At 43.0% G+C, this 27372-nt stretch overlaps 1 protein-coding gene across 3 annotated transcripts in view; it reads right to left on the bottom strand.

Moving 5' to 3' along the window:
- The window catches only part of MGLL (monoglyceride lipase), a 98358-nt gene that overhangs the window by 17877 nt on the left and 53109 nt on the right, over window positions 1-27372 (bottom strand). For all 3 annotated transcript variants that reach the window (XM_030458460.1, XM_030458462.1, XM_030458461.1), the window contains one exon: window positions 18762-18868. In XM_030458460.1, the coding sequence (XP_030314320.1) occupies window positions 18762-18868 (107 nt within the window). The remainder of the gene's footprint in view (window positions 1-18761; window positions 18869-27372) is intronic.

Raw genomic sequence — 27372 nt, 5'->3', positions numbered from 1 at the left:
TGAGGACACCATCACAGGCACCTGTGGTCTGACATGCTCTCTTGAACCAACTGGTGATAGAAACAATCAGGAGGACTGCAGAGCTGGACTCCTGCCTCTGGGTCCATCACACTGTTGCTTTCCCTCACTAGATCCCTAATTCCAAAATTTTGAAGTGGGAGAGGTAGGAGCAGGGAGGGTTAGGAGATGGTCTGTCACTCCATGCTTATCACTCCCTGAGCACCAGTACATTTTGAATTGCAAATGCAGGAGTGCTGGGAGTTTGCAGAAATAGTTAAAGGTGAGAACTGCCACCACCACAAAGTCAATGATGCACCAGCCACAGCCAAGAGCTGCTCCTGAACCACAGAATCCCCCATCACAAGGACACAATTCTGTCACTGGTGAGGCTCAGTGCTGTAGAGTCTCATTTAATAAGTGGAAGCGTGGGTGCAATTCATGTCAGCAGTGCTGGACACAGCAGCACAGGGTGAGTCCCCCTTACCCTTTTTTCTCTCACCCACAGCAGGTAATGTTGCTGGAGAGAGATGTGAAATAGTGTGTCCTTCCTGCTGCTAAACTGTTAAGAAAAAAATCCAACACCATAACTAAAAGATCTCTCTGCAGGTGCCCACATGGAAGAGCAATGCTGGGCCTCAAGCCTACAGGAGGGAGATGCCAGTGACAGAAATTTGGATGGCTCTTCTAGTGCAGAAGGTGCAAATATGCCAACCTAATCCCTCTCCCATGATTTTCCTGAGCTTGTGGCAGCTTGCTCAGGTAGAGACCTCGCAGTGGTGATCCACAACCTACCCTGTGACCCCACTGCCATGGGAAGGGACCACATCAGCAACTCACTTTAATATCCAAATTCCTTAGACTGGGAGACAGTGACCCTTGTCTGCCCTTGCTTTCCTCTCTGCCCCATAGGAAATGCCTTGGAGTTAAAACTTAAAGTGCAAGATGAAGCAGATACAGTTCAGGAGTGTTTCAGTTTTGGAAGCCAGTGCAGCAGCTAATAAAGTGGTGTGAGGAGGCACTACAGCTGATGCCTGTATTTAGGAGATCTATTGAAACTCGCCTGAGCAAGGACTGCCTTTTTTTTTGCACTTGTACAGCACCCAGCACTGCAGGGCATCATCACAGACCTTGGTCCAAGGAACTGCAAGATCCAAAAGTAATAATTAACTAATCTCAGGCTCTAAGGCAGCACAGTTTTGCAGAGGAGGAGATGAAAGAAAGCACATAGATGGAGAATGTGGGTGAGACAATTCACAAGACGACACTAATAATGGGTTTACATGGCAAATGTTGTGTGAAGCCTTGATTTTCTGCTTGGGTGTTTTAATGAAAAAAAATATTAATGAACTAGTAAACAATTCAAATTGTCATAACAGCTCACTAGTGAAAAAACTATACTTGTTTTGTAATGAATCAAGTACATGTCCTTTTCATCAAGTGCACAAAGCTCATTAATTAAACATACTGGATTTCAAAGCTCCCAATGTTTAATTATTTGTTTAACAAGCAGTACATCTGATCCACCATTCAGACACACAAACAACTAAAACAACAGGAAGAAGCTTCAAAGCAGGACAATCAACATCTGGAAAAGTCAACAGGCTGTGCTTGCATTGTCAGTAACATGTAAAGCAAATGTTCCACTCACAGAACAAATGCTCACAGGAAGCACCTCCGAGTTCATCCTGCAGATTCCTACTCAACAAAGCAGCCTCCTTGTCCTCAGAACAGACTTACAGCACCAAGGGACCCTGCTCTTTTTCCCATCTCTTGTCTTTTACCACTGCCCAACAGAATCAAGTCTCATTCACGGAGGGCATTCAGTAGTGTCTGCCTTCCACATGTACATACTCATCGTTTTGATTGCAGGTGGAAAGCAAAGGCAGGACAGAGAGCCCTGAGCTAGGAGAAGCAGGATAAAGCTGCCTTAGGATTCACCGATCAAGTTGCCACCTGGGTCAGATGCTGTGCTGCAGTGTATTTTGTAACTAAACCTTGGAGGGGAGCTTTTCAACACCCATCTGACCAGCACCTCTCTCATCCTCTCTGACAGCTCTGGCTTCCACAGGAAAAAAAGCAGTGCTTAGGCTTGAAGGGAGCTGTGGAGTGCTTCAGCAAAGCCCATGATCTCCACCAGGAGATAGGACCCCCTGGCACAATGCAGAGTAAACCTGCTCTGCTATACTGACAATCCTGACACTGAATATTTGATACAAGCCTATGGTCTAGGGCTTTTTCAGGAGAGCTACTTCCACATCAGAAGGAAAGCATTAGGAACTACAAGGAAAATGTTCCATCTCACAACTGCTTCCATTCTTATAGTCCTCCAGGATCTGAAATATATGCTGATCCTCAGTAATCTTTGACCATTCTTCTCTGGGTAGTCCTCAGCATCCCCTCTTTCACACCAGCTGTATAGATACAGTGAGTACTCTGGGTTTTCCATGGCAATAGGCACATTATAAAACCACTAGATACAGCTCCCAACAGAAATCTCTCTTCACCTTTGTGTTTTATGAAGCGTGTAACTAAGAATTTCAGATGGATTCTGTCTCTATCTTACCAAAATAAGCCTTGTCCTATAGCTCAAGTCTGTCAGCTTCCCTCTCCCTTCTCAAGGTTAGGAAAATAATTTTTCTTTCGGCATTTGCTGTATAATTTTTATTCACTTGCCTCACACAAAGAACGCAGCAAACCAAAAGCCTTCTCCTCCCACAACGGAGACACATTTGCAGAGCTGAGATATTTTTAGAATAGTGCACACACACAGTTATATTGTTTGTTGTCTTGGTTAGGAAAAAGGGAAGAAAGAGGCAGTTCTCTATACTAAAATTATTTGTGCCTTACTTCTGTGGAGCAGAGAGCTAGTCAGCTTGCTGAAGCCATTTAAAATCTTTTCTGTGCTCCAGAGATGACAAACAAAACGACCTGGTACATATCAGAGCATGTCTGACAAGGCAAACTGTTTCTGTCCATGTTAAGAGCCAATTCATCTCTAATGGATACAAGCACGACTATTCTGGCTTTAGAAGACTTGGCCATTTCTTAGGCTGCTGCTGAATTTGGCTCTGAACTCCAGTTTCTTAAAAGTCTTCCTGGAACATCGTGTTGCTCATGAAAACATACTGAAAAAACCCATCTGATTGTTTGTGTTACACAAAAATGAGCTCTTCATAGGCTGCATGTATAAACAGCAGTTGCTGTGGCCAGACTAGAAATGTGTCTCCTGGGACATCACATAATGAAAGGGGGCAAGACACTACGAAAACCTGCACATCCCATAGACACTTCCCCTGCTGCCTGGAGTAGGGGAACTTTGTCATTCCTATCACAAAATGAGGATGCTGCTGCAACATGGCTGGTGGCAGCTAAAGCCCATGAAAGAGGAACATGGAGCCTGGGTCCTTCTCCACAAAGTTCATACACAACAGGATCACATTTTCTTCCTCACTCCTTCTGCAATGCCACCTCTCAAGCCAGCTGTCAAGAATATTAAAGCAAAAGAAAGTTAAAGGGAATGTCCTCTACCAGGCTACTGGGATCAATGATTTGAAACTGCTGCACAAAGCAGGTATAGATGGTTGGGCAGATGTTGAGTTCCCTTGCAAAAAGAGTTTCTTTTGGGTATGGCTAAAGCAATTCTTATCTAATATATTTTCCTATAGGATGAAAATCACAATATAAATGCAAGATAGCTAATCTGTGAAGCACAACTTATGTTGCCTCTAGGAACTCTTATAACCCACGGCACTGAGATTTTACCCTCTTTTATAAAGAGAGGACAATTTGCTAAAGTACTTTTGATATGACTTTATTCAGCATCAGTGTTGGCCTTCAAAGACTTATTCTGGTATGAAACAGAACCAGCATCAGTGCTCAGGCACTACAAAAAAGTACCAGGGATTTTGCTGGAGTTAATCCAAGGTCTCACTGGTTCATTTGATCTATATGCTGCTGATCTTTCAAGAATCAAGAAGGAACTCTTTTCTGCTGTCCACATACAACTTAAGATACTTCTAATGGTTGCTAGAGTTTCACACCCACTGGAAGAGGAAAGCAGCCAAGGACAATCTCCCTGTCATCTTAACTTAGTTTTAAAATCACATATATAATTTTCCTCTCTTGTTTTAGTACCATAAAAAGAGAGCAAACTTTATTTTTTCCTGAAAGAAAACAAGGCTGAAAGTCCACTTGCATTACCTTTCTGATCCAAGCTGCAGCTTTAGAACAGCTGGGGCTCCCATTCAAGATGTCAGGGTTTTGAATGAAAAAGCCAGTGCTGGAGTGGAACTGCACACTCCCCTTCCCTGCCCATTTATTCCAAAGCATGGCTGGCATGTGGGTTGGCTCTCCAACACGCACATGCTATTAAGTCCTAAATGACAGCTTGTTTAACTAGAAAACATTTCCATTTTTTCCTTAACAAAGGCCATTCATTTCTTGCTCTTCTATTTGCTTAAAGACGGTTTCATTTGCCCTGCCTGAGAGTTTGCACAGCCCTCCTGATTGTTCCCCTCCAAGTAGCACTGGGAGTTAATGACCCTCCTCTTGATCTCTGTGTGGGGAGCCTTGCCCAGCACACTGCAGCAGCACCAAGTGAGCTACATTGCAGATTCCATACATGTGCCTTGAATATTCTTAATGCTTGAGAAAACAATCGAACCAATTCATCTCAGGGAAGGCAGTTCTAGTTCTTCACTGCCAGCAGTAGATCAGGCATCAAGAAGGAGAGAAGATGAAAGCTGGGTCATGTAGCAACTCCTTCCATGCTGTTGAAGAATGTCTTGAGGGACAGGCACAACTGCCTTTCAAGTTATCTTCAAAAGGTTCCCCTCCCTGCAGACCACACATTGGGAACCCACATCAATAACAAAAAAAAAAAAAAAAAAAAAAAAAAAAAAGGAGAAAAAAAAATTTTCACCCAATTTATTTACATGTTAAAATAAATACCAGTTCCCATATAGAGCAAGGGCTCCTGGTGGGTTCTGTTTAGTCTGTGAGATTCTTGGCACTGGAGTACAGCATTACTCTATTTCAAAGCAATCTTGGCATGGATTTTTTTTTTGTTACATAATTTTTTTCAGCAACCATCAAATAAATAATAATATTTCTAAAAAGTAGGAATCATGTTTTAAAACACTGGCAAGGTGTGTTACCAATTAATCTGCCAAAATGTCATTAGTAAGCCAGAGCTCCCCAACTCCTGCATTCGGGGTCAGCTCTCCCCATGGGTTGCACTTCCAGTTCTCAATCAGGCTGTCAGAGGGAGCTTTCCCACGGAGTTAAAGAGATTTTTCGCTTTTTGCTTCTCTCCTTTGCATTGCCACATGGCAGTGCCACCCTCATTAGACTGGATTTGTCCCTGTTCCTGACAAGGCATGAAGGAAATACCGCTCTTCCAGAGCTGACAGCTTTTTATACCCACTTTTCACAAGCTCAATGGGTGAGCAGCAGGTGGACTATTTGAAATAAGGGTAGGCTTCTTTTTTTGTTTGTTATTTTAACAGGGTACATTCGCATGGAGCTCCAGCTCCCTCAAACCCAACCAGACCTGACCGGGAGCAAAACCATTAGAAAAAAACCTTCTGATCAAGCAGTTCTGGCAGGGAGCATTCCTGGGTGGAACAACCCTGCCCCGTGTGCCAGAGTGGAGTCCCCTGGCTGCCAGCTGGCTCATGGCTGGGTGGTATTTAACTGGTGCATGGGGAAAGTCACGGGGAAAGTAGCAGGGCAGAAAATAGCTCTACTAAATTTGTCTTGCAGCAAAAGCTGTTGTCCTTTCTTGGTAGAGATTGATTTCAGTGTTATTGTTCCAGCTGCTTTTTAGCACTTGATACCCTTTTCTCTGTAACTCTCTTCCCCACAACTCTGAAATCCTCGCTACATATATATTTACCAAACAAGTCAGGATGAAACAGGCAGGTTACTGCTTTCTGTGCTGTATTACTCATTTCAAACCATGGCTGGCTGACAGTAGACAATGAATACTAGCTGGCAGTATTACTTCAGTAAACAATGTGCAGGTACAAGTGCAGAGCTGTTGAAGTTTATGTACTATGTTTTTTTTTCAGCTCTGCAACCTACTTTGCAATCAGTCAGCGTGGGTGTATTTGCAGCTCAGAGAAAGCATTCTTGAAAATCCGGCAGGTTGGGTGCAAGGTTCATGGAAAGGCAAGGGATTGTGGTGAAAATAAGAGGTCACGTCAGGCAGCCTCAGTTCAAAAAAACCCCGCAGGTTTCCTCCTTTCCCCCAGCCCTCTTCCAAACTGCTCATGAACTTGGCACCTCTACAGATCAGGCTGCCTGGTCCTTAGCATTAGACAAACTGCCAGGGTCTCCCAGCACTCTTTGCCTCTGACAAATTCAGAACCAGAAAATAAGTGCAGTGTGGAGAACGTCAATTTTAAGGGATTAGTGTTGGGAGCATTAGTCTTTGTACCATCTACAATTCAGCACTTTATTTTAAAGCTAAAAAAAGGATTCTCAAATTGGAGAGTACTGCCAAGCCCTGAATAACTCCCAGCATTAGAGATGCTGTGGGTATAACAGCTTTCCCCAAGAACTGAATCTGCAGACAGTATCTTCAGGGAACTTAACCCGCGAGTGCCACAGGACAGGCTCCATGGCATCAGTTTTAATGCCGTGGGAAATCTCACCTTGTAGTTAAAACAGGTTATTCTGACTCATGGGGCAATACTGGTGGAAGGTGGAATAAAACACAGGCTTAGCTGGCACAAAATAATTTCTGCATTATTTGTGTGAAGTGCTCAAGTTTCCAGGTGCAATCTTGAATACCAGTTCAGCCAAAGGCTACCAAACCAGCCAACTGGCATAGAAGTGTCTGACATAGGATTGTTTATTATCTATCCACAACCCCATTTCTTAGCACTTCTGACCAAAAATGCTTAGCATTTGGACATATGAAAAGGCTATGCAGTTGCAATTTAAGGTTTCATATTTTTCTGCTTTTTTAAAATTATTTTTTTAAGCTTTCTTATTTTTCTTATTTTCTGAGGTCAAGAGCTTTACCTGCGATCCACAACAAACCTGTGGCAAGGCTGAGTAGGGGTTTCCAAACACCTCCTTTCATGGTCTGCTACCACAATACATGAGCCACATCCTGAGCTGAATCATACAGAATCAATCATATGCTTAGTGGGAAGGACCACCTGTGAGAGATACCCACAGCTACTCAAACTGCTGCTCTATGGAAACATTGCAGACCACAGGCCAGCCCTAAAGCTATGTGAAATCCAGGGAAGTCTTCAGAGTACTGAGCAAAGGAGCTTTTCTAGTTCAGGTCACTAATATTTGGCCACAGATGGCGTAGACAAAGCGAGAAGTTTCTGATAGTCAGAAGAGCAAGAACAGCCTACTCAGCCAGAACAGTGCTGTGAGAAACCAAACTTGGTTAAAACTGATCTTTGACTATTTATGAAAAAGACTGAGGGATCCTATTTTCAGGAACAAAAGCCTAGATAACCCAGGGAGTGTCTTCCTGTCTGTGCTGCTAAGAAGAGTATGTTTTAATAAACAAAACAATGTCCTGTTTCACATTCAAAATGAATGAGCAACAGGAGGAGCATGATTATCTGAAAACACCAGACACTGAAACCACTTACGTTTCTTTGCAACTCTCAGATTGATTACAGAGGGAAGAATCTGTGTATGTAAATCAAAAAAGATTAATTTTCCAATCATTCATTGTCTATTTTTCTTCTGGGTCTTACTGGTGCAATATTCAATGTCTTGTTTGCAGTTGCTGCTGAAGAACATTTTTGGGTTTTTTTTTTAATTTTGTTTTGTTTTGGTTTTTTTTTTTTTTTTTTTTAAGTCTCTGCATCCTTTGTAATATGAAAGATGTCTGTTAGTTTTAGGACTTGTGAGAAAGCATTCGTGGTCTGGAACAAATAGGGCTACTCCCAGGAAGGGTTAGTTAGTTATGGAGGAAATACACCAGTTTGAAGGAAGCATATCAGCACTATAACAACATACCACACTTCATGAATGAGCACATAAACAATCAAAAGAAAAAAAATATGAGAACTACAAAGTAAAAAAAGCAGTATACTGGCTGCTTCTGCATCCTTATTTTGGCAAGTGTGACTCTGGCCCCAGCCCTCACCTTACCTAAGAGCATGAGCCATGAGAGGATGGTGGAGCTGCAGGGGCTGATGTAAGAAACCTGATGTTGGCTTACACCCTGTAGCAGCTCGTGGCCTTTCACACTGCTCTGACACACACAGTGCAGCAGCTTTGCCTGGGGCAGGCCCAGGGAATATATTAAGAGCAATGTTTTGGTGAAAAACAGAATCAGACTGCCACAGTTTTGATCTAAACACACAAATCCATGCAGCTTAAGTGAGCCTTCCCGTGACTTCAGACCTCATGCAACGTTTTGCTTGCTTTAGTGATTTCCTGATACAGCTGTTCAGTTCAGCAAAAGCTATTTTATTCAGTAGTTTTCAATGTAGGTAGGGCACAAAGTGCAATAAACAGGAAGATGAAATGGCAGTTTTAGGCCATTTGTTGACTGGTCATACATTTTAGTTCCCTTTGTAAAGCTGCCTGTCCTTTGTCTGTGTTGGGTGCAAATAAGAGCTCCTTGTGACTACCAAACTCCTTAGTAAGGCTCTTCCTCCAGGTTAGTGCCCAACTAGAGACTAACCTGAGATGGACTGTTCTCCTTTTGACTCCTATTTGAGCTTACCTATTTCAAAATGTACAGAAAGAAACCAAACAGTCTTTGAATTCAACAGGAGTTTTACACATACACTGTAATTCCTTCTGTATTTTTCAGATGGTGTTCAGTACGTTGGAACAGTCATTTGTGACTCAATAAAATGACAAGCTCCACATCTGCATGAAGATACATTTATAGGTGAGGAATCATCAGTAATTACCTTCTCCAAATTAGACCCATCTGACAAATAAACAATAGGAAAGCAGTCACATTAATGAAATGTGGTTGCTATGGAAAAGTTTCACCTGTAAAGGTGAAAATAAACACACTCCCTTTTCCTTATTGTGCAAATATATGAAAAAGCATCTCCCTGAAGATGAAGCTGCTCCTAATTGTAGATACCATTAGTCTGCTTTTAAAGAGGGTAATTTTTTCTCCCCCTTCAAAGCCTTTTGTGCTTTAATTTTGGAAGCAACATCACAAATATTAGCAACTAGGATGCTCTTTAGTTCATAAAGAATAATTGAGGCTGAAAGGGACATCTGGAGATCATCTAGTTCAAGCCCCTACTCAAAGCATTTCCCACTCAGCTATGCTGTCCAGGGTCTTGGTGAGGTTTAAATATCTCCAAGACTAGAGATTTCCCCACCTCTCTGGGTCCTGCTCCAGTACTTGACTGTCCTCATGATGAAAACATTTTTCCTTACACATGATTGGTATTTCTCATTCTTTGACTTGTGTCAGTTCCCTCCCATCCCATCACTGTGTACCTCCAAAGGTCTGGCTCAGCTGTCTCCACACTCTCCCTCTGGGGACTTGTAGACAGTAATAAGATCCCCTCTTAATCTTCTCTTCTAAGGCTAAATAAACCCAGTTTTATCAGCCTCCCCTTGTACATCTTGTTCTCCAGTACCCTAACTGTTTTGCCAGCCCTCCTCTGGCCTTGCTCCAGTATGGCAATGTTTTCCTCTTACTGGGGAGCAAATTGGACTCAGCACTTCAGACGTGGTCTCAAAAATGCTGAATGGAAGAGAATAATCACTTCCCTTGAGTTGCCAGCTATAATCTTTCCAACACAGCTCAGTATGTGGTGGCCTTCTTCGTGACAAGGTCACACTCTTGACCCATGTTCAACTTGTCTGCAAGGATCCCCACATTCTTTTCAGCAAGGCTGCTTTCTATTCATCCAGTGCCCAACCTTTAATGCTGAATGGGGTCACTCCACCCCAGATGCAGAGCTTACCAAGTGCCTTTGTTGAAACTTCATGAGATCCCTGCCAGTCTGTTTCTTCTGCCTGTCAAGGCCCCTGTGAACAGAAGCCTTCCAACATATGCTCCCTTGCCACAATTTGGTATGCCCACCATACACTGGCTGAAAGCACTCTCCATCCCATCATCCACATGATTAATTAAAAAAAGACCACTGATCATAATGCAACATCTATTTTTCCCCTTGAACAATAGAGATTCCTCTAATGCTTCTTAAGGCCGAAGTCCTTACTGATGTGAACTAATGTCCTGCATGGAAGTCAGTAAAGGAAATGACCCCTAGAACAAAATTTGAAGCAAGTTTGGTTTCTGCCCAGTAGCCCCAGATAACAGACATAGCTAGCAACATGAAATCATCTGTTCTCTCAGCCCTAGTTCTTTAATGAGCATCTGGTCCTTGTCCTTCCACTCTCAACCATCTTGCCTGCAGACGGACGCCTACAACTAGTAAAGCTGGTTATGGGAGAGCAAGTAAGCTGTTGAAAACATAACATGGGGTTGCCAACCCTGCTTCACTAATAGGAAATGCAGTTACCAATACATGCCTGAACCCGCTCTCTGACATGATGACAGGGTTACCTGAGCAGCTGTCAAAGCAGAATTTGACCCCTGATGTAGGGATTAATTTATATATGTAAAGATTATACATCACATCACTGAATACAGGTGACAATTGCACAAGTCTTTGAGACAACAGAAGCAAAATGACAGGTTGTAAAATGAAATTAGCTTAGTTCAGCCAAGGGTATTTCCTCTTCAGTTTTATCTTATTCTCCATAGTGAAAGCTTTCATTGAATAAAGGATGGGGTTTTTTTCCTGATTATTAGGACCACTCATTCAAAATTCCTAGCACTTAGTCCCACCTTTATTGGCATTCCCCTCAAATTTAGTGCCTCGCTCCCCTTCATCATGGAGAGTATCTCTCATCTGAGAGGCAGAGTTACGGAAGGGAAACCAGAAGGACTCTGCAGTTGTGGGAAGAAGGAAGCCTTTTAAGTTTCCCAAATGAATGACATGTCTTTCCTCTGTCATGTTGGTCTGCCAACAGTTAACAATGACAGGTTGAGGAATATGGTCTGGAGAATGGCCAGTGCCAACAGTTCTATGCTCAAAGCCACTGTGACCAAAAGGGAGCACTCTGTGTCCCCTCTCACTGTGCCCGTTGTTACAGCCTCACGCCTCCTTGTGTGAAGGCCAACAGCGAGGCTTTGTTCAAGAGGCAGCTGCTGCGAAGATGAACTATCTCATGGAATGACCCACTGACACTTCTCCCTCTGCTCAGGAGTAAGCAGCAAATAATTAGGAGAACCAGGGTGGACTGCACAGCCCATTTCTTTACAAGTAAAATGCCAGCCCCTCAGATCTCAGGGTGTCCAGAAGGATTCCTTCAGAAAGTGGCCTTGCAGCAAAGCCAGGAGAGCTGTCTCTGCAGCACCTTCTCATCACCTGATGGAATGAGGAAAGAGAACAGCTTGTGCTAGAAGGTGGATGGAGGAAGGGTATCCCAGCTCCACTTCAGCTGGAACTAAAAGCAAACATCTGCTGCATGAAGTAGAAGCTCAGCTCAGACAGGACCTGATCCAAGGATCCTGTTTGACTGGATATTCTGTTGTTGTTTATTCAATCATCTATTGTTATAGGGTGGATTACAGCAGTGTCTGAGAGGTTGGAAGGAGCAGAGTGAGTAAGGGAATTGAGGAAACTCTAACTGAGAAAACCAAACCATAAGCATTCTTTGCACTCTTTACTGCAGTCCAACATGATCATCTAGTGGTGTCCCCACACAGGGGCAGTGATGAAGGCTCATCTGCTTTGCCTTCCTCCTCATCCAAACTATGCTGCATCCAGCTCTGGGTTGTGGGACAGAATTTAACTGCTTGTCTCATATCACTGATTACACCACATTGACTTAACTAACTAACTAAATAAATAGGTCAGATAAATAAATAGATTGCTTTGAGAAGCTCAGGTTTGGTTTGGCATATTGCACACATCAGATGACATTACGTGTCAGGTGCTCTTGCTTCTATGTGTCTGAGATAAATGTGTATCCAGTTCTCACAATTTCTGATGCCCTTGTCCAAAAAACAGGTGCAGAACTATGTTTTCCCCACTTTCACATTGGCATGGTTCCAGCATCACTCTTGGGAAGTCAATGAAACAAAGCCCTGAGTGCAGTGGAGGGCACACATCCCTGAGTATCTCCTGCTCCTTTCCTAACTCAGATGTTTTAAGCAAAACACTCCACTATAACTTATGTGTATATTGTCAGATCCATCAGCTGTGTGCAGCCTCTGTCTCTTTATTTTCAGTCTGCTGTGGTCTAGCTGCTTCCTGGCTAGACAGCATTGTTTCATTTGTCTTCACAAGAGACACAGAATAAAAAAAGCACTTGCATTTCTAAATCCCAGCTTGTGGCTTCCTGTAGGGCATGAGACATGGTAGGTATTTGCTTTCATGATTTACCTAGTGTTTGCTTGTTGTTGTGTGGTTGCCCTCCCCAAACACAAACCCTATTTACTGTCCTGAAAGATGCCATGCTGTGCAGGCAGAGATTTGGGACTCTGTCATCCCAGTGTGAAAGAAGGACGAGTGCTGAAGTGATAGAATCACTGCTGAGATGACTCTGACAGAGAGAGACTGGGCTGCAGAAGTCTGTAATGAGCTGCTCCGATGTAACAGGAACAGGGTGCACACCCCCCGTTTAATAAAACCCATCTCGAAGTACTTACAACTGCCTCTTGTGCCACAGGATACTCCCCTTGGACTACACTGTATCCTGATACAATTACAGGCACATTTCAGCACAATTGTGTTGTTGGAGGTGTATCCAGTCTCCTCCTTCCTGCAGGAGCTGTGGCCCCTCTGGAAGGTGCTATTTATTTCACCACCACCACCAGAGCCCAACCTGGCTGAAAATCCACTACCCAGTATAAAGCATGTTGAAGAGCCTGTCCCATGCACAGGGAAAGTTGCATCTTAGCAGTATGAATCAATTTGCATATAATTTCAAAGAGACTCAAACTGAATGACCTGTTTTCCTTAGCAAGCCATCACTGCTGCTTTGAGGTGCTGTGCTACAAGACCAGGCGTCACTCCAGAAGAGCTGGAGGAGAGAAGTAACTGGTTTAACTGTGGCTGGAGCTCATTTCTGGATGGCAGGCTGGTCTCTCACTTCATCCCAAATTAATCTTTGCTTTTTGGTCTTCAAGTTCCTAATTCCCTGTCTGTGTTGCAAGAAGCACATGTTGGAGTCCCACTTTACATGAAAAGAGTAGCAGAAAAGTGTAGCAGAAGGAAGTCTACTCATTACCTGCTCCTTCTATAGGACTTTGCTGAAGGTTCTTACAGGTTTTTCACTGCCTAAGGAGTTACATGGTGTACTGAACTCTCACCCTGTAATTAAACACTGCGGTTTCACCTCCTGTGTGGCCAGCACATGCTAAGCATTCTTCACCACTGCCCTGGGAGGCAGATAAGCCTGACTGCTGCCTTCCTTCAACATCTGGAGAAGGGAGAGTTAGGTAGAGTTATGCTGGCATAGAACCATACAGAATAGGGAGTCAAAACAGGGATAGAACTGGCAGCACTCTGCCAGCCAGGCCAAAAGCCATCTCCTCCAGGATCCCCCTGCTAAGAGGAACCTATAGCAGACGCTCACAAGAGAGAAATGAGAGGTGGGGCACAGCAGCATGACTTTTCTCCAGCATATCCCCTCAGCATTCTCTGCCTGCATGCCCTGCAGCAGACATCACTGCCTCTTTTGAGGTCACAGCTGTGTTTATGACTCAGTCTTCCCCTGGGTTAAAAAGGAGAGGATGGGTGAATTCCAGACAGGGCTCATGGGTCCATATGACACTTAACATGGAGGGAGGGTCAAATAATTATTTAACTGGTCCCTTTTATTCCTGTTGGTTTTGCTCTGTTGTGAGCTTTCAGTCAAGCAGTTTCCAGAGCTATTGCCACAAAGATTTATGTCTGTACACTCGTATCATGGTGGGGCAGATTAATTACCCCTTAGCAGCTCTCTCTCTCCACTCCAAATGAGTTCTCATAAAAGACTGAAAGACAGACAAGTCGAGGTAATTTGAAGAACAGAATGGCTAATTCCCCCATAGGGAATGTACTTGTGAAGTTTAATCTGAACTCTGAAGAACTTCAATCTTTGCTTGACAAGTCTTAACAAACTTTCAGCGGTAAATGGCCCTGCAGCAGTCCTTGCCTGACAAACATGGATGGGCTCAGGGTCTTCAGATGGGAACCATACATAAAATATTAAATTTTCCTGACTCTTGAAGAGTCAGAGGAAGTACACAGGGAGAGAGAAGAACTCAACCTGACAGCTGGGCTTCTGTGAACTGTAACAGCACCTTCCACCTCCTCACAATGCTTGTGTGTGGAGGTTCCCTCTGGTTCTGCAGCACTGCAGCTCTCACTGCCAGCCAGCCCTGATCCCTACCACGGGAGCTCTGCCTGTAACATGCACTATAGGCTTCAGGACCTGTATTTATACATGGGACTGGGCAGCACTATGAATTTCTCCTGAGAGAACAACCTTCATCACTTCAGAAAAAGCCCAAGAGAGGATGACTAATACAGGTACACAACTACTACTATATTCTCTTTCCTAACCAAGGAGAGCACCTGCCCAAGGCTGAGCAGCACATCAGTAGCCATCCAGCTGCTCAGAGCATGGCTGCTGGTATGGCTCAGGTAGTGCATCTTCAGGTGAAGAAGAAACAACTCTTTGTGAAGTTCTGCCTGCTGCAGGGGGCATGAAGGAGAACAGGATTCCAGGGGAGAGCAGGCATTTTGTACTCCTGCAAATGTCAGTGTGTCCATACTTCTGGTTATTTCCAGTAGTGCACATGGAAGATTTTATTTCCCAGCAATGTTCACGTACTATGCTGAAGGACAGAACCCCTTCTCTGGAAAAAAAAAATGCCCCCAACCTTTTGGAAGAATCCTGACAAAGGCAATGCAAACGAGTGCCTTTCTTCCCTATGCCTCTGAAGAAAAGTAGTTTACACTCTTTCCTGCTCTTGTGAGGTAGAGTCAATCAGAGGAAGCAGAAAGAGACCAGATTGCTGTGGGTAAGCAGGCCCACACCCAGCCTTGCTAACAGCCACCAAAGAACAGTTGTGCTGCTCTGCCAGCAAACCAGCTCCAAACAATGCCTGCCAAGGCTTTCCTCACTCCATCCCTGGAGATGGCCCTGAAGCCTGCCTGATCACCATATCAGTGAGTGCTGCTCTCCAGGAACATCCCTTGGTGCTGGTGTGCAGGAGCTGATACTTCTCACTCACAGTGCTACCCTAATTCTTCCTCCTATTAATGCTGACATACTTCATAGTCATTTCCCCCCTCCCAGCTTGACCATATTTGGTCCTTTTAAATCTTTCTGCATAGATCAATCCTTCCCAGTGCTATGAATAAATAAAAGCCTTCTGTTCTCATCAACAAAATGGTCTTTTAACAGTTGCAAGAACAACACTGCAATCATTTGGAGATAAAAAAATTAAATAAAAAAATGAGCTAATATCTGAAGCTTTTAAAAATTTCTGCTCCAGCTGTTTTCTACTTTTTAGAAGTAAGTGCTTTGGTAAATAGAGAAAACAGTAAGAAAATTAAAAGGGAGTCCAAGCAGCAGTAGGTGTCTGACCTGCTAAACCATCAGAAATGCTCACCACGCACAAGGTAGCAGCAGGGCTAAAAAGAAAGCTGAACTTCAGTTAGAAACATCTGAGGAATATGAATAAGCTGTTAGAGCTGCAACCTTTCTCTTTGCTTTGATCTGGCGTTACACATTACTCAAGAGTGGGAAATTCAACAGCTTCAAAGAGGGGCAAAGAGTCAGAGGTTTCTGTGTACCAGGACAGGTAGAGGGAGGTTGAAGGGGCTGTCCTCAAGCAAACCTAAGGGCTAGGAACTGCTGCCAAGATAGGGCTGAGTATTTCACCTTCCCCACCTTCATGTGAGACAGCCACAGCACCTGTAAGAAGCACAAGCAAGTCCAAGTGACAAAGAGGACCAGTGCCACTGCTGTCAAAAAGTGTAAGTACATTTTTGTGGCTCCTGCACCTTGGAAATGCTTTGGTAACTGCTGTTAGTTGACATGTACTTTTGAAGGTGAAATTGCAGTTGTTCTGGGCTTTGGCCTTGTCATGCAACCAGAAAGAATAGGGTATCAGCAAATGAGATGTTACAGGAAGAGAGATGAGGATAGCTGGAACATCATGTGCTTTACCAACTGAAAATGCTTGGTCTGAGAAAACAAAGCCACATTCTCTATTCTTATTTTCCTTGGCTCTCAGCTTAAAGATCCCTAAAAATACTGCATTGTAACTAAAGGAGCTGCAATCTGCCTGTGACTGACTGAAAAATTACAGTATCACTCTGGTTCCATGAATTTCCCACGGGTATTCCTTCCAAGAGGGCTTTCCTAAACTGATTGCCAATAACCCAGCATGTTTGTCTGTCTCTTTTTTTCTGTCATCAGAATGTTACCATAATAAAATAATAGTAATATGGAAAGAAAATTGAAAAAGTGAGATGTCATTTCCAAATACCTAAAGCTTTCAGAAATGCATAGTGAGGTCATCCCAGCAGCCTTAATTCTGCCTTCATGAAGCTGCATGCCAAGGAAACCCAGAAATCACAGGAAATGGTTACCTGCCTATTAAGAGCACTATATGAGAGACCACAGGAAAAACTCTGTATTACAAAGGAATACCAATTTCTTCTTCCACAGGACTGATATAAAACAAAGCACTTTAATAACATTAGATGTAAGGTCTGGAATTAAATTTTCACCACCACTGTGGAAAATTTCTAATACATATTTATGAGGTCCAGCAGCCTTGGGATTACTGTGAAATACCCCAAAGAGTAAATGTACAAATCTTGACATACTGAGAGAACTGAGCCACTAATACCTCACATTAGATAACTCGGAGACACAAACTTGAGTGAATATTGTTACTCTGTGAAGTGCCAGCCTTTTTGCTGAAGCCTTGGATAGCAGGAATCAGGGCTGCTGAGCAGCCTTCAGCAAGATTTAGAGCCAGTGCCTAAGTTCTCACAGACTCAGCAATATGAATGGAAATTATTTTTCCTTCTTTTGACTGATAGACAGAATATAAATCAGCCAAGTCACGTATACTACAGCCTTAGTAACTTCCCAAATCATTTGGGAAATCATGCCAGCCACGCTGTGGAACTGCATTAATAATCTCAAGGATAATGTGCCTATATTGGGAATTTTATCCATGGGAATAGCAGAACCAGAACAAATGTCCAGGTCAGGAAATGTGTGCCAAGCTCATGAGACTAAGAGCCTCTGTAAGAGATGGGAAACAGAAAGCATTCATATTGATAACATTGTTGAATAATTAATATTACCCAAAGATATCCAAAGGATGGAATGCCAAAGGGGAACACACTGCTGAAGTGATTTGGAACAGACAAAATGGTGGAGGAGAGGGATAAGCCTCCTGGTCTGATACGAGCAAATCTGGCAATAGAGGTGTTTGTGTCCTTCAGCCCTCACTGGCATTGAGCTCAGCCTGTAACATGTATTCCATCTAAGTTTTTCCTCACTGCTTGCCTGGTAAGGTGCAAAGATTATTTACAAAGCCTAAATTATGTTAATTGTCTTTCTAACAGTGAATAAAGACTCAGTTAAATTAGCTCTTTGTGTAACACAACTGTTACTCTCCTTTTGGGTTACCTTTTACCCTCTCTCCATTGCTGATGAAGAAAACCAAACTGAATTCACAAAGAAAACTGTAGGTTTGACAGGGTGAACAAAGTTGATAACTGGCCTGAGCAACCAGATTTGTACTAATTGAAGGGAACTAATTAATCCAGCAACATCAGACTACAAATAAAAGCCCAATGAAATATTTATGCTTCTCTAGTCAAAAAGATATTCAAGGAAAAAAAAATAAATAACTGTTTCATTATACAGCACAGAATGCCTGATAGGAGCCTTCACCCTTAATACCCTTCTCCATCAACAAAAGAGGGATTCTTCATATCAAAACCATGCAATAAATACAGTATTTTATTGTTTCTTCTGGATTTGTTACTTCAGATATTGTTATTTCAATTTTATGCCTTAAACCTTTATCAAGTTTTAAGGGAATGAGGAACAAAGGCACATTATGCATTCACAGTGAGCAACTGCAGACTCTTACAAGCTCATGGTGGCTCTGAACAAACTGCTTGTGTGTCCTGGAGTTCAGGAACTTCTTGTGTATATTGTCTGTGGTTTACCAACAGCGGCTTCAGAGTGGACAGCATGTGGCCTGTTCCATTGACTTTCCTATGAATTTTATGCCTTACAGATAAGCAGAGAGGAATGGAGACACTTTCTGCTGGGATCACTGCAGACTCCTGCCCACATCCAATTCAGAAGGAAGTCTATGGAAGTGATAGAACTTCCAGGTATTTAGGACACTGAGCATGAATCCAGCAGAAATGGCTGCTAGCCCCACCTCCACAGCAGACAATACCTCCTCACTCCCCAAAAGATGAGTGAAAGAGAAATAATCCTTTACAGAGAGGTTAAGATAGCACTAGCAATAATGTCAAGGATAAGGCTGAGGAAAACACAAAGTAAACAGGTATTGCTTTTTACAGTTTCAATACACAGAGCTTTACAAAACATCAGCTGATCCCATTCTCATTTATTCTGAGGTGTTAATATTTAATTGACTCTTCTCTCACTGCTCAGTAGCTTTAATGGCATTTACTTCAGTGAAGTCCTGAGCTGCTATAAATCAAGTACAGTTTTAGGCTACTCACCATGGTCATGGGCAAAAACAAACAAGTTAAGTTCTGCCAGCCTCTGGGCCAAGTCGTCATAGCGGCCGCAGTGTTCCCCAGCACCGTGAGCGATAAACACCAGAGCCCTAGATGGAGCATTAAGGTATAAATCATTAACTTGGTCATCAGCCCTCCAGAGCTGCAAGTGAAAACAGTATATTCAATTGAGTAACAGTATTTCAGACATCAGCAAACACAAGGCAAGCATCAACTGGCTGAGTTGGCTTTGAAGAGAAGGCAAACGATTGCCACACTGACCCAGCATCGACTTGGTGTCCTTCACCAGGTGGTAGCAGGACAGAGCAGATGGGAGGCAGCTGCCCAGGGGACAGACACTGCCCTTTCCCATTTGTCTGCCAGCATGGGCTGCTGCAAACAGAGGATGAAGATGGGCATGAGCTGGATAACTCCAGCTTGGGCTTGAGGAGTCTACACTGCTCCTACAGTCTAAGTGCTGCCATTTTATTTCTTTTAGGATTGGTATTTCTCCGTGGTTTCCAATAAAAATCCTGTCCTTAACTTTGTGACTTGCCACACTGCCTACAGAGCACTCTTAAAAGATGAAATTTCAGCTGAAGAAGAGGTTTCAAGCAGAGTTGAGAACTTTGGTTTACATTCAGAATTGGACCTTTTGACCCCAATTCTGGTAATTATACCATTCCAGATTCTGCCCCAATACAGCTGCTGCAATTTGGTTATCAAAGTGACTCTTACACAGCCACCACATGACTACAGACAGAGATCATAAAGAAAATTTCAGTCTAATAGGCGCTTCTTTGTGAAAGACTCACACATGGTTATCTTTGAAGATTAATGGAATGGAATCAAGTGAGAGTGCCTGAAGTTGAATGAACCTTCCCAGTGTTTTTACTGGGCAAAGTCTGGACAGAATTTGACCAGAACTATAGCAGAAGTAGCAATGATATTACAGAAGTTTTGCTGAATTTGACAGGTGACTATTTAAAATCCAGCTTTAACAACACAAATATTACTTGTTTGTGTAAAAGTACCACCTGTCATTGCAACATCAGCAACCACAAACCAGTTTGAAGGCTACAAGTTAGACATATTCAGTACATTTACAGTGAAATAGGAAAGGGACCAACAACATGAAATAATGACAGCAGTTTACAGCTAGTGACTTCCTCAACTTTATTTTGACTGAGGTTCTGAATACCTTCTTAGGCTATGTTTTCACTGCAACAAACTGCTTTGATCTTAATATATTTAAACTTTAAAAATATGTTGGATGATGTAGCAACTCCTGCTCTAGCTCCTTGATTAGCATCTGCTTCAAAGTATTTGCTCATGCTAGGCAACTTGAAAGAGCATCCATCGAAACCAGAAGGATTTTACAGAGCACACTGCAAACACAAAAGCAGCAACACGAAGATGCTGCTTTGGTATCTGTCTAATACTAATTAGGAAGGGTGAGGTTAGGTTATGTAGTATATTTAATTCCTTGTGCCTTACCAATGTTCTTTAGTATCACTGAGGGTTATGAAACAGTCAGGGTGGAGCAGTTAATTTTCCTTCTTCAGCTTCCTGGGTCAGCAGCTTTGACAAGTTTCCAGTGCACTTGCCAGACTGATTTTCAGAGTGCAGGGTCTATTATTATAGTTCCAAATACTGAAGAAATTGAGACACTATTCATTCCACAGCAAAGAATGTATTAACTTTCTGAAGCAGAGGTATCATGGCTTTACATGTCCCACTTCTCCCAGGTGCAGGCAGCCCAGGAGAGACACTCTGGCCAGTGCTGGTCAAGCAAGGCATTATTCTAGACATGCCTCTGAAAATTGGAGGCACCATCCAAATTCCTCTGCCTCCACCTAGGTCTAATGATCTGATACCCCAGCCCTGGTCCTGAGCCACCTAGAAATACATCACAGTCCCCAAATCTGGGGTTGGCAGATATGCCAGACATTAAGAAATGCAGCAGAAAGGGGTGGAGGGTGAAGCACAGCCAGGCTGAGAACCTACAGGCTCTGGATTCTGTGGTACAGCCCTGTGTGCACATGCAGAAAATTAGGAATTGGGAAGAAAATTCCTCTGTACCCATCACCTTGATACCCAACAGATTCAGCCAGGCCAAGCCTCTCTGCTGTGCACCTCCCATTACCTGGCTCTTGACACCTTCCCTGCGCAGTGCCTTACTTAAGCCCTTGGTTATTCTTTAAAGGACCTATATTCTTTCCTGCTGATTAGGCACAGAGATTAAGGTGCAACTTGGCTAACTGAATAAAGCCCTTCATTTCTCAAAAAATAATCTTTTGAGTGTATGCTCTGAAATGCATCAAGTGAATGAAACCTAATGAGAAGCTGGCAAAAGGATCTCTGACAGGAAACTTTTGCTGTTATTTCATCTTCCCTGATATCAAAGCCCTAATTTTGCTTTCATTCACACTGATGCAGTACCACGACTTTGCCTGACAGCATCCTGCTAGATGCTCAGCCTCCTCATCTTCTGTCAAACCAGTGGGGAAAGAAAAAAAACCTCAGTGCTTCAGAGAGGCAAGGTGTTCCTGCAGCCTCTCCTCTCATTTAGAGCAACAACTGCCAGGCACTGCAGAACTGAGCCTTTGGACACCAGAGGGATGAGACCTGGGTTATTACCTGTCTGCAAAGCACTGGATGTAATTCCTGAGACTGTCTTAGGAGCCCTAATGGCAGTAGCTGCCAATAAGACTTAGGTACTTTTGAAAGTTTTGTCCTATCAACAGTCATAAACAAGGAGTAAAATTTCCAAATTGTTATGTTGAAACAGAAGCAGCTGATTTTGTTGATCAATAAGAACTGAGAGTGGGTTTACTGACTGAAAACTAGGTCACATCTGCACAGCCCTTTAGCTCCAGCTTTCAGGTCTAAGCACAGGGGCCATACATTAAACACGACAGCTCGAAAAACTGAAATTAGTATGAGATTGAATGGTTTGTCTCTTTCACCTAATCTCCTGTTTTCCATTGCAAAACAAGTTGAGATTTGGCAAACAATACTGAAGGCAGTATAACAAATACATGGCTCAGGACAATTGCACTAGCAAGATGGCATGAAAATATGAGTGATGAGATTAACTGACAGTAGTTCTTTATTGTATGTAAACATTGCTGCAGACACCCCTGCTCTTGAATCACAGCCTGCTTTCTTACCACAATGGCTGGAATAACAGAATCTCAGAGACTTTCAACAGAGTTACTTAAAATTAATGTGAAATCCCCCTTAAAGCTTTAAGATTTTTCAGGACTGCAGTGCCCCTGTGCACAACCCCAATGGAAATTTTGTTCAGACAAGATTTGAGTATTGGCCATGAATCAAACTGATCCTGGGGAGAAATTTCTTCACCTCCAGCTCCTGCAATTTCACTGTTGAAATCCTTGGAAAATTACACATCTCAGGTAGAAAGCAGTGTGCACAGCCTGCAAAGCTTCCTGGTGGAGACTGACCTGTGCCTGAACCCAGGCTGACTGCTCTCTCTAACCACAGGCAGGAAACCTGATGTATCTTTGGATGCTTCAGCTGGCTCTGGCTGGTGGAACTGTAATTGCTGAACATCTTGAAATAGCATTGTTTGGGCATCTGCTCAAGATAGCACCTACACACACAACAGCACCATGCCCCCACACGCAGCAGGTGTGCCTTCACACAAAGCCAAGGTGTGAGCTGAGAATTAGTAAACCCACACACCCTTGGTCTCACCTAACTAGTGCAACAATGATGGCTATTGCACAAAACCAGTTTGTTGACCACTGTTTGCAAAAGCAACAGGCAGTTTTCAGAGATCCCTTCCTTTAGCCTTCACCACCTCCTCCTCTCTCCCCACTGCAGGTTTCTGCCTCCTGGTACTGACCAGCTTGGCACACAGATGCAGTTACTCATTACAAGAAGAGGGCAGGATGATATTTATTTATGCTGTCCAAATCAGCTACAGGCTGTGGTTACACCTCTCTCATCTGGAGGTGACCATTCCCTGCTGTCACATCTCCACTGTACTGGTCACCCATGGCTGGTGTCAGTCCCTCCTGTGCAGCAGCTGCAGGTAGCAACAGCCACAGTGCCACACATGGGGTAGGTACCAGGCACAAGCAAAGATCCCAGTCTGATTCGGGGGGCTGGGGATGTGGAGGCCAAGCTGCCACACAAACTCAGTGGGCACAAACCCATCCGAACACATCATCCTTCTGTCCTGCCTCCTGAAGTTGTCAGCAGCTGATCAAAGGTTTAGGTGTTTGCCACCCTCCCGTATTTCTCACTGTAACTCCACATCCTCTTAGAGTTAATTTCTTGTGCAGGAAGCAGCTTTGCAGGGAATACGTTCAGCTTTAGGTGCAAGAGAAGTACCAGCTTTATAGGTTCCAACTTTCTTCACTGCTACCTCTGCTCCCTCTGCCCTGCCAGTACAGTTGTTTATAGATGCAATTCCACCATCAATTACAGGAGAAGAATTGCAGGGAAAATAAAGAGCAGCACCCAGCTTACACAAATAAGCAACAGGCCTCTTAAACCAAGGCTTCTTAAACCTGTCATTAGAAGAAGCATACCTTGAAATAACACCCAGAAAGATGCTGTGCTATGAAACCTGGCAGGCCAGAAACACAACTCATGGCTTGGGTCTTGGTGGGCATAAGACCCATGTTCCTGTTTAATTTTCAACAAAAATGCTGTTGAAACTGAACTAGATGAGGAAGGTTGTGAGCAGGATAGTAAGATGTTATCGTAGTGTGTCCTCTGGGGACAGAGACATTTCTGTGGTACACCATGTATACTCTTTTATTGCCAGAAAATAACCCAAACCACTGGGACCAGACCAAAGAATTGAAGACAAACTTCCTATGACTGCATACACGAAAAATGCAATCTTTTTTCCACCCCATTCCAAAGCATCCCTCTTCAGTACAATATTTAAATACTTCCTTAACCTCAAGAAAACTATCTTTAACTCATGAAAGTCTGCAGGACTTACACAATACAAGATAAAAGGTAAAAAAGGATTTATAAACGCTGTTCTGAATAAGGACTGGTTTAATCACACGTGGAAGTTATTTCCTGAATCAAGTCCTTGCAACTCAAGCTAATACCATGTTATTCTACATAAGGGAACTATGCTTTTCATTTGGTATTATGTATTTTGTTACCAGAATCAGATCAACTCTAACAAAGAACATCTGACTTGAGCAGTTTTGCATACTTGACACTAAATTCCTAAAGTAATTTTTTAAAACTCACTGACAGGAAAGTTCTGAGTTCTCTGGGCTGCCAGAAAAATGCCTGGCTTACTGAAATTAAGTATTGCACTTTGTTGTGTTGTTTGAGATGATTTATCAGTTCCTTTGTAGCTGGCATCAGCCTGCGACTTGGAACTGTAATGAACAATTAATCTTTATTTATCAAAACCATTCCAAAGGTGACATTTTTGGCCAAGCAACTAGACAGTTGATCAAAAACAATTTTAACTTGTTAAGAATTTAATGTCATGTATACTTTGCTTCCAAAGTATGTTACACTGGAAAATCAATGAAAGGTATGCATTCCTGTGCTGGCTGGGTTAGTGGTCCTCACTGATTATGAAGTTATCTTTCACATAATAAGATTACACATTAAGTAGCTTGTGACTCTGTCAAGCTTTACCTGTCATTCCAATTTTCTACACTTGTTTATCTGGTTAAAGAATACCTTTTTTAAAAATAAAATTTCCAGCTAATCATTTCCAAGAACATACAATGAACTGTTTTGTTCACTGTAACAGGCATTGGTGACCTTTCTCTGCAGGGCTCTTGAGGGGTATAAGACCTCAAGCTTGGAAGAGGAATGTTTCTGTATCTGCTTTTTGAGCCAGCATTTTTTTTTCTTTTTTTTTTTTTTTTTTTATTTTCCTGAGGTGATTTGTGTCCTGAAGCAACTCTGACAAAACTTGGGCCATGGGATTACAAATAGTTTTGGCAATTTCTCTCATGCTGTGAGTGCTTGTGACCTCTACAGTTAGCCAAGAGTTCAGCCTGGTGACTCCATGTTAGACAGGAAAATTTATGGTGGAGTCAGGTGTGTCACTTCATGCCATCCTTCTGTCTCTAGGAAATATGCAGAGTTATGTCCCCCTGAAAGCTCAAGAGGCAATGACCTTGAGCTCAATTCCAAGCCATGTTTCAAAGAGCTTTGCTTGCTCTCTTGCTCAGTTTTTTTGACAAATGCATTTTTAGCCTCTGCTCTACCAGCCTCTATGTGCTCAGCTTTGCCATGCAGGTCCATAACCTGGGCAGCCACTTCTTTATTCAGCTGTCATTGAAACTGAACAATGTTATGTGAAACTAGCAGTTCCATGGCTACTCTTCCTCCCTTAGGAGAAAAAGGAAGTCAGAATAGCAATGCCCTGGAGCTGTCTCCATCTACCTTCTCTCAGTATCACAGACCATGGAAGCATCAGCATGGATATTTCAGAGATGGAGGAATTCACCTCTTCCTGACAGACTGCACTAGTTTAGTCTCTTAAAAACCCTTGAGCACCACAGAATATGCCAAAGGAACAATGCACTATGCACATGCTAAATAATTTCTCCCTGATTTTATAAGGTTTTGGGGGATTTAGGATTCTGAACATTCACATTTGATGTGGTTTGGTCTAGTCTAGCAGAGTCAGTAGCTCCATTCCTGTCCAGCTCCTGAACTGGCAATTAAAAACCAAACCCCTCCAGAAAACTCTGCTTCCTACTTTCTTACCTCACTTGCTCAGACTTGGAAGTTCCCAGTCAAGCCTCTCCAAAGGGGCTGCTGTTAGTTTGGGCAGCATCCTACCCCCTAATGTGATAAGAGATTTAGGGTTCAGTCTTGAAATCTGCCCTTGCTTCCACAAGCAACTCTCTCACAACACATCTGAAAGCCCAGACTTATCATACATCTCAAAATCAACACAATCCCTCATCAGCATAGAGTTAGGAGGACATCTGAGAACTGCCATGACCTCCAGGAGGAGTAACATGGGTAGGTTATTCAACAACACCAGAAACACAGACACTATAAATCAATGGGGCAGAGACAGAACTGGGTAGTACAGATATATTTCAAAACAAAAGGTTCAACAGGATCTTGCTTGAGCCAGCAGAAAACAATGTGGAGAAACAGCCTTTGCTGATTTATTGTAGCTGTTCAAAAAGCAAGCCCTCACTGAGAATATCTCATGCGTGGTCTAATACAGGGAAGAGAGGAAGGAAACTTCAGGTGGGGGTGGAGGGAAGGAATCATTGAAACCTGGCAACTTCACAGCTCTAGACAAATCTCTGCAAAGTTCACATTTGAGACCAGCTGCATTTTTCTTGAAGGAAACTTTGAAGTAGAATTTTAGGAGACACAAGGCTGAGAGCAGAGGTGAAACTTGAGGTGTGTAACTTGAAATTAATGGGCCAAATCTTCCCACCTCTTTCTTGGATAAAACTGAAGGGATTCTAGGGTTACATGGTCTGCCTCAGGGAGAAAGTTCTGTGCTTTGTTATCAGTGATGAGATGTTCCTCAGCAGAGCTAACTGCTGCTCTGACCTCACAAGGCAGACAAGGACCCTGGAGACACAGGCAGCTCAAGGTTTGGAGCTGCACTTTTCTCGGGGTGTTGCCCTTCCACAGGGTTCAGGAATCCTTGAAAGAAGAATTATTACTTTTGTTCTCAAAGAAGCAGCGTGCAGGCATTGCTCACACACAGATCTGGGGAAGGGATGAGCTGGTGGTAGCCCTGCCCCTGGACCAGTAAGGCTGGAATGGGAACATCCTGTTCTGCTTCAGCCTTTCCTCAGCACCAAGACTACAACAGAGATAAACTGGAGGTCATATCTCCCAAAGGGAGCTACAAGGATGAATGCACAATATGGGCAGACTCTTCCTAAGAAAACTATGCAAAGCATTATTTACATAGAGGACATCAACTGCAAAATTCAAATTGATCTGAAATCACACCCAACATTTTTAGATTAGCTTTAAGGTGTGGGGGAAGAATAGTCCAAAAAGCAAAAATTTCTGGCATAGATCCCCCTGGAAATCAGGAAAAATAATATACTTCTTTTTATTAAAAATTTATTTTCACTTGGAAGCAAAGCAACTGCAGATGGAAGATGGCAGCAGGACCACAACTCTCAGTGGAGAACCAACAAATAGGGAGTAAGAGCAAGAACAGTTTTTGCAGACCTCCCCCTCCTCTTTCATGAACTGGCACTGAACCTCTGATTTCCAAAGGGACAAAAATTACTGTTTAACCAGTCATGTAGTAGTTTCTTCTTGAAATCAAAATGCAGGCACTGCCTGCATTTCCAAAACAAAATCTTGGAAAAAGAGAGTCTTATGTAATTAGATGGACTGTCCTTTCAGAGCATAAGAAAGCTGCACTTGAAGGGCCAGAAGCTTTCTTCTGCACAGTCACTATCACTTCAACTCAGCACTACTCATGAGTTCAGGACTAAACCTGTTCAGCGAACAAAGAAGGGATTTTTTTAATAAAAGTACATCTCTGTTTCAGAGTACCTCTACAAAAACAGTTCTTTCTTACTGAGTTCACTTGCAATCTCAGCATGTTCAGAGCACCAGTACCTGTTCCAGTGACAAGTCACTACCTACT

The sequence above is a fragment of the Calypte anna genome, chromosome 12 (genome assembly GCF_003957555.1).
Source record: "Calypte anna isolate BGI_N300 chromosome 12, bCalAnn1_v1.p, whole genome shotgun sequence".
NCBI lineage: Eukaryota > Metazoa > Chordata > Aves > Apodiformes > Trochilidae > Calypte > Calypte anna.
Note: the sequence above shows the minus strand (reverse complement) of the source record. Positions and strands in the feature narration are given on the sequence as shown.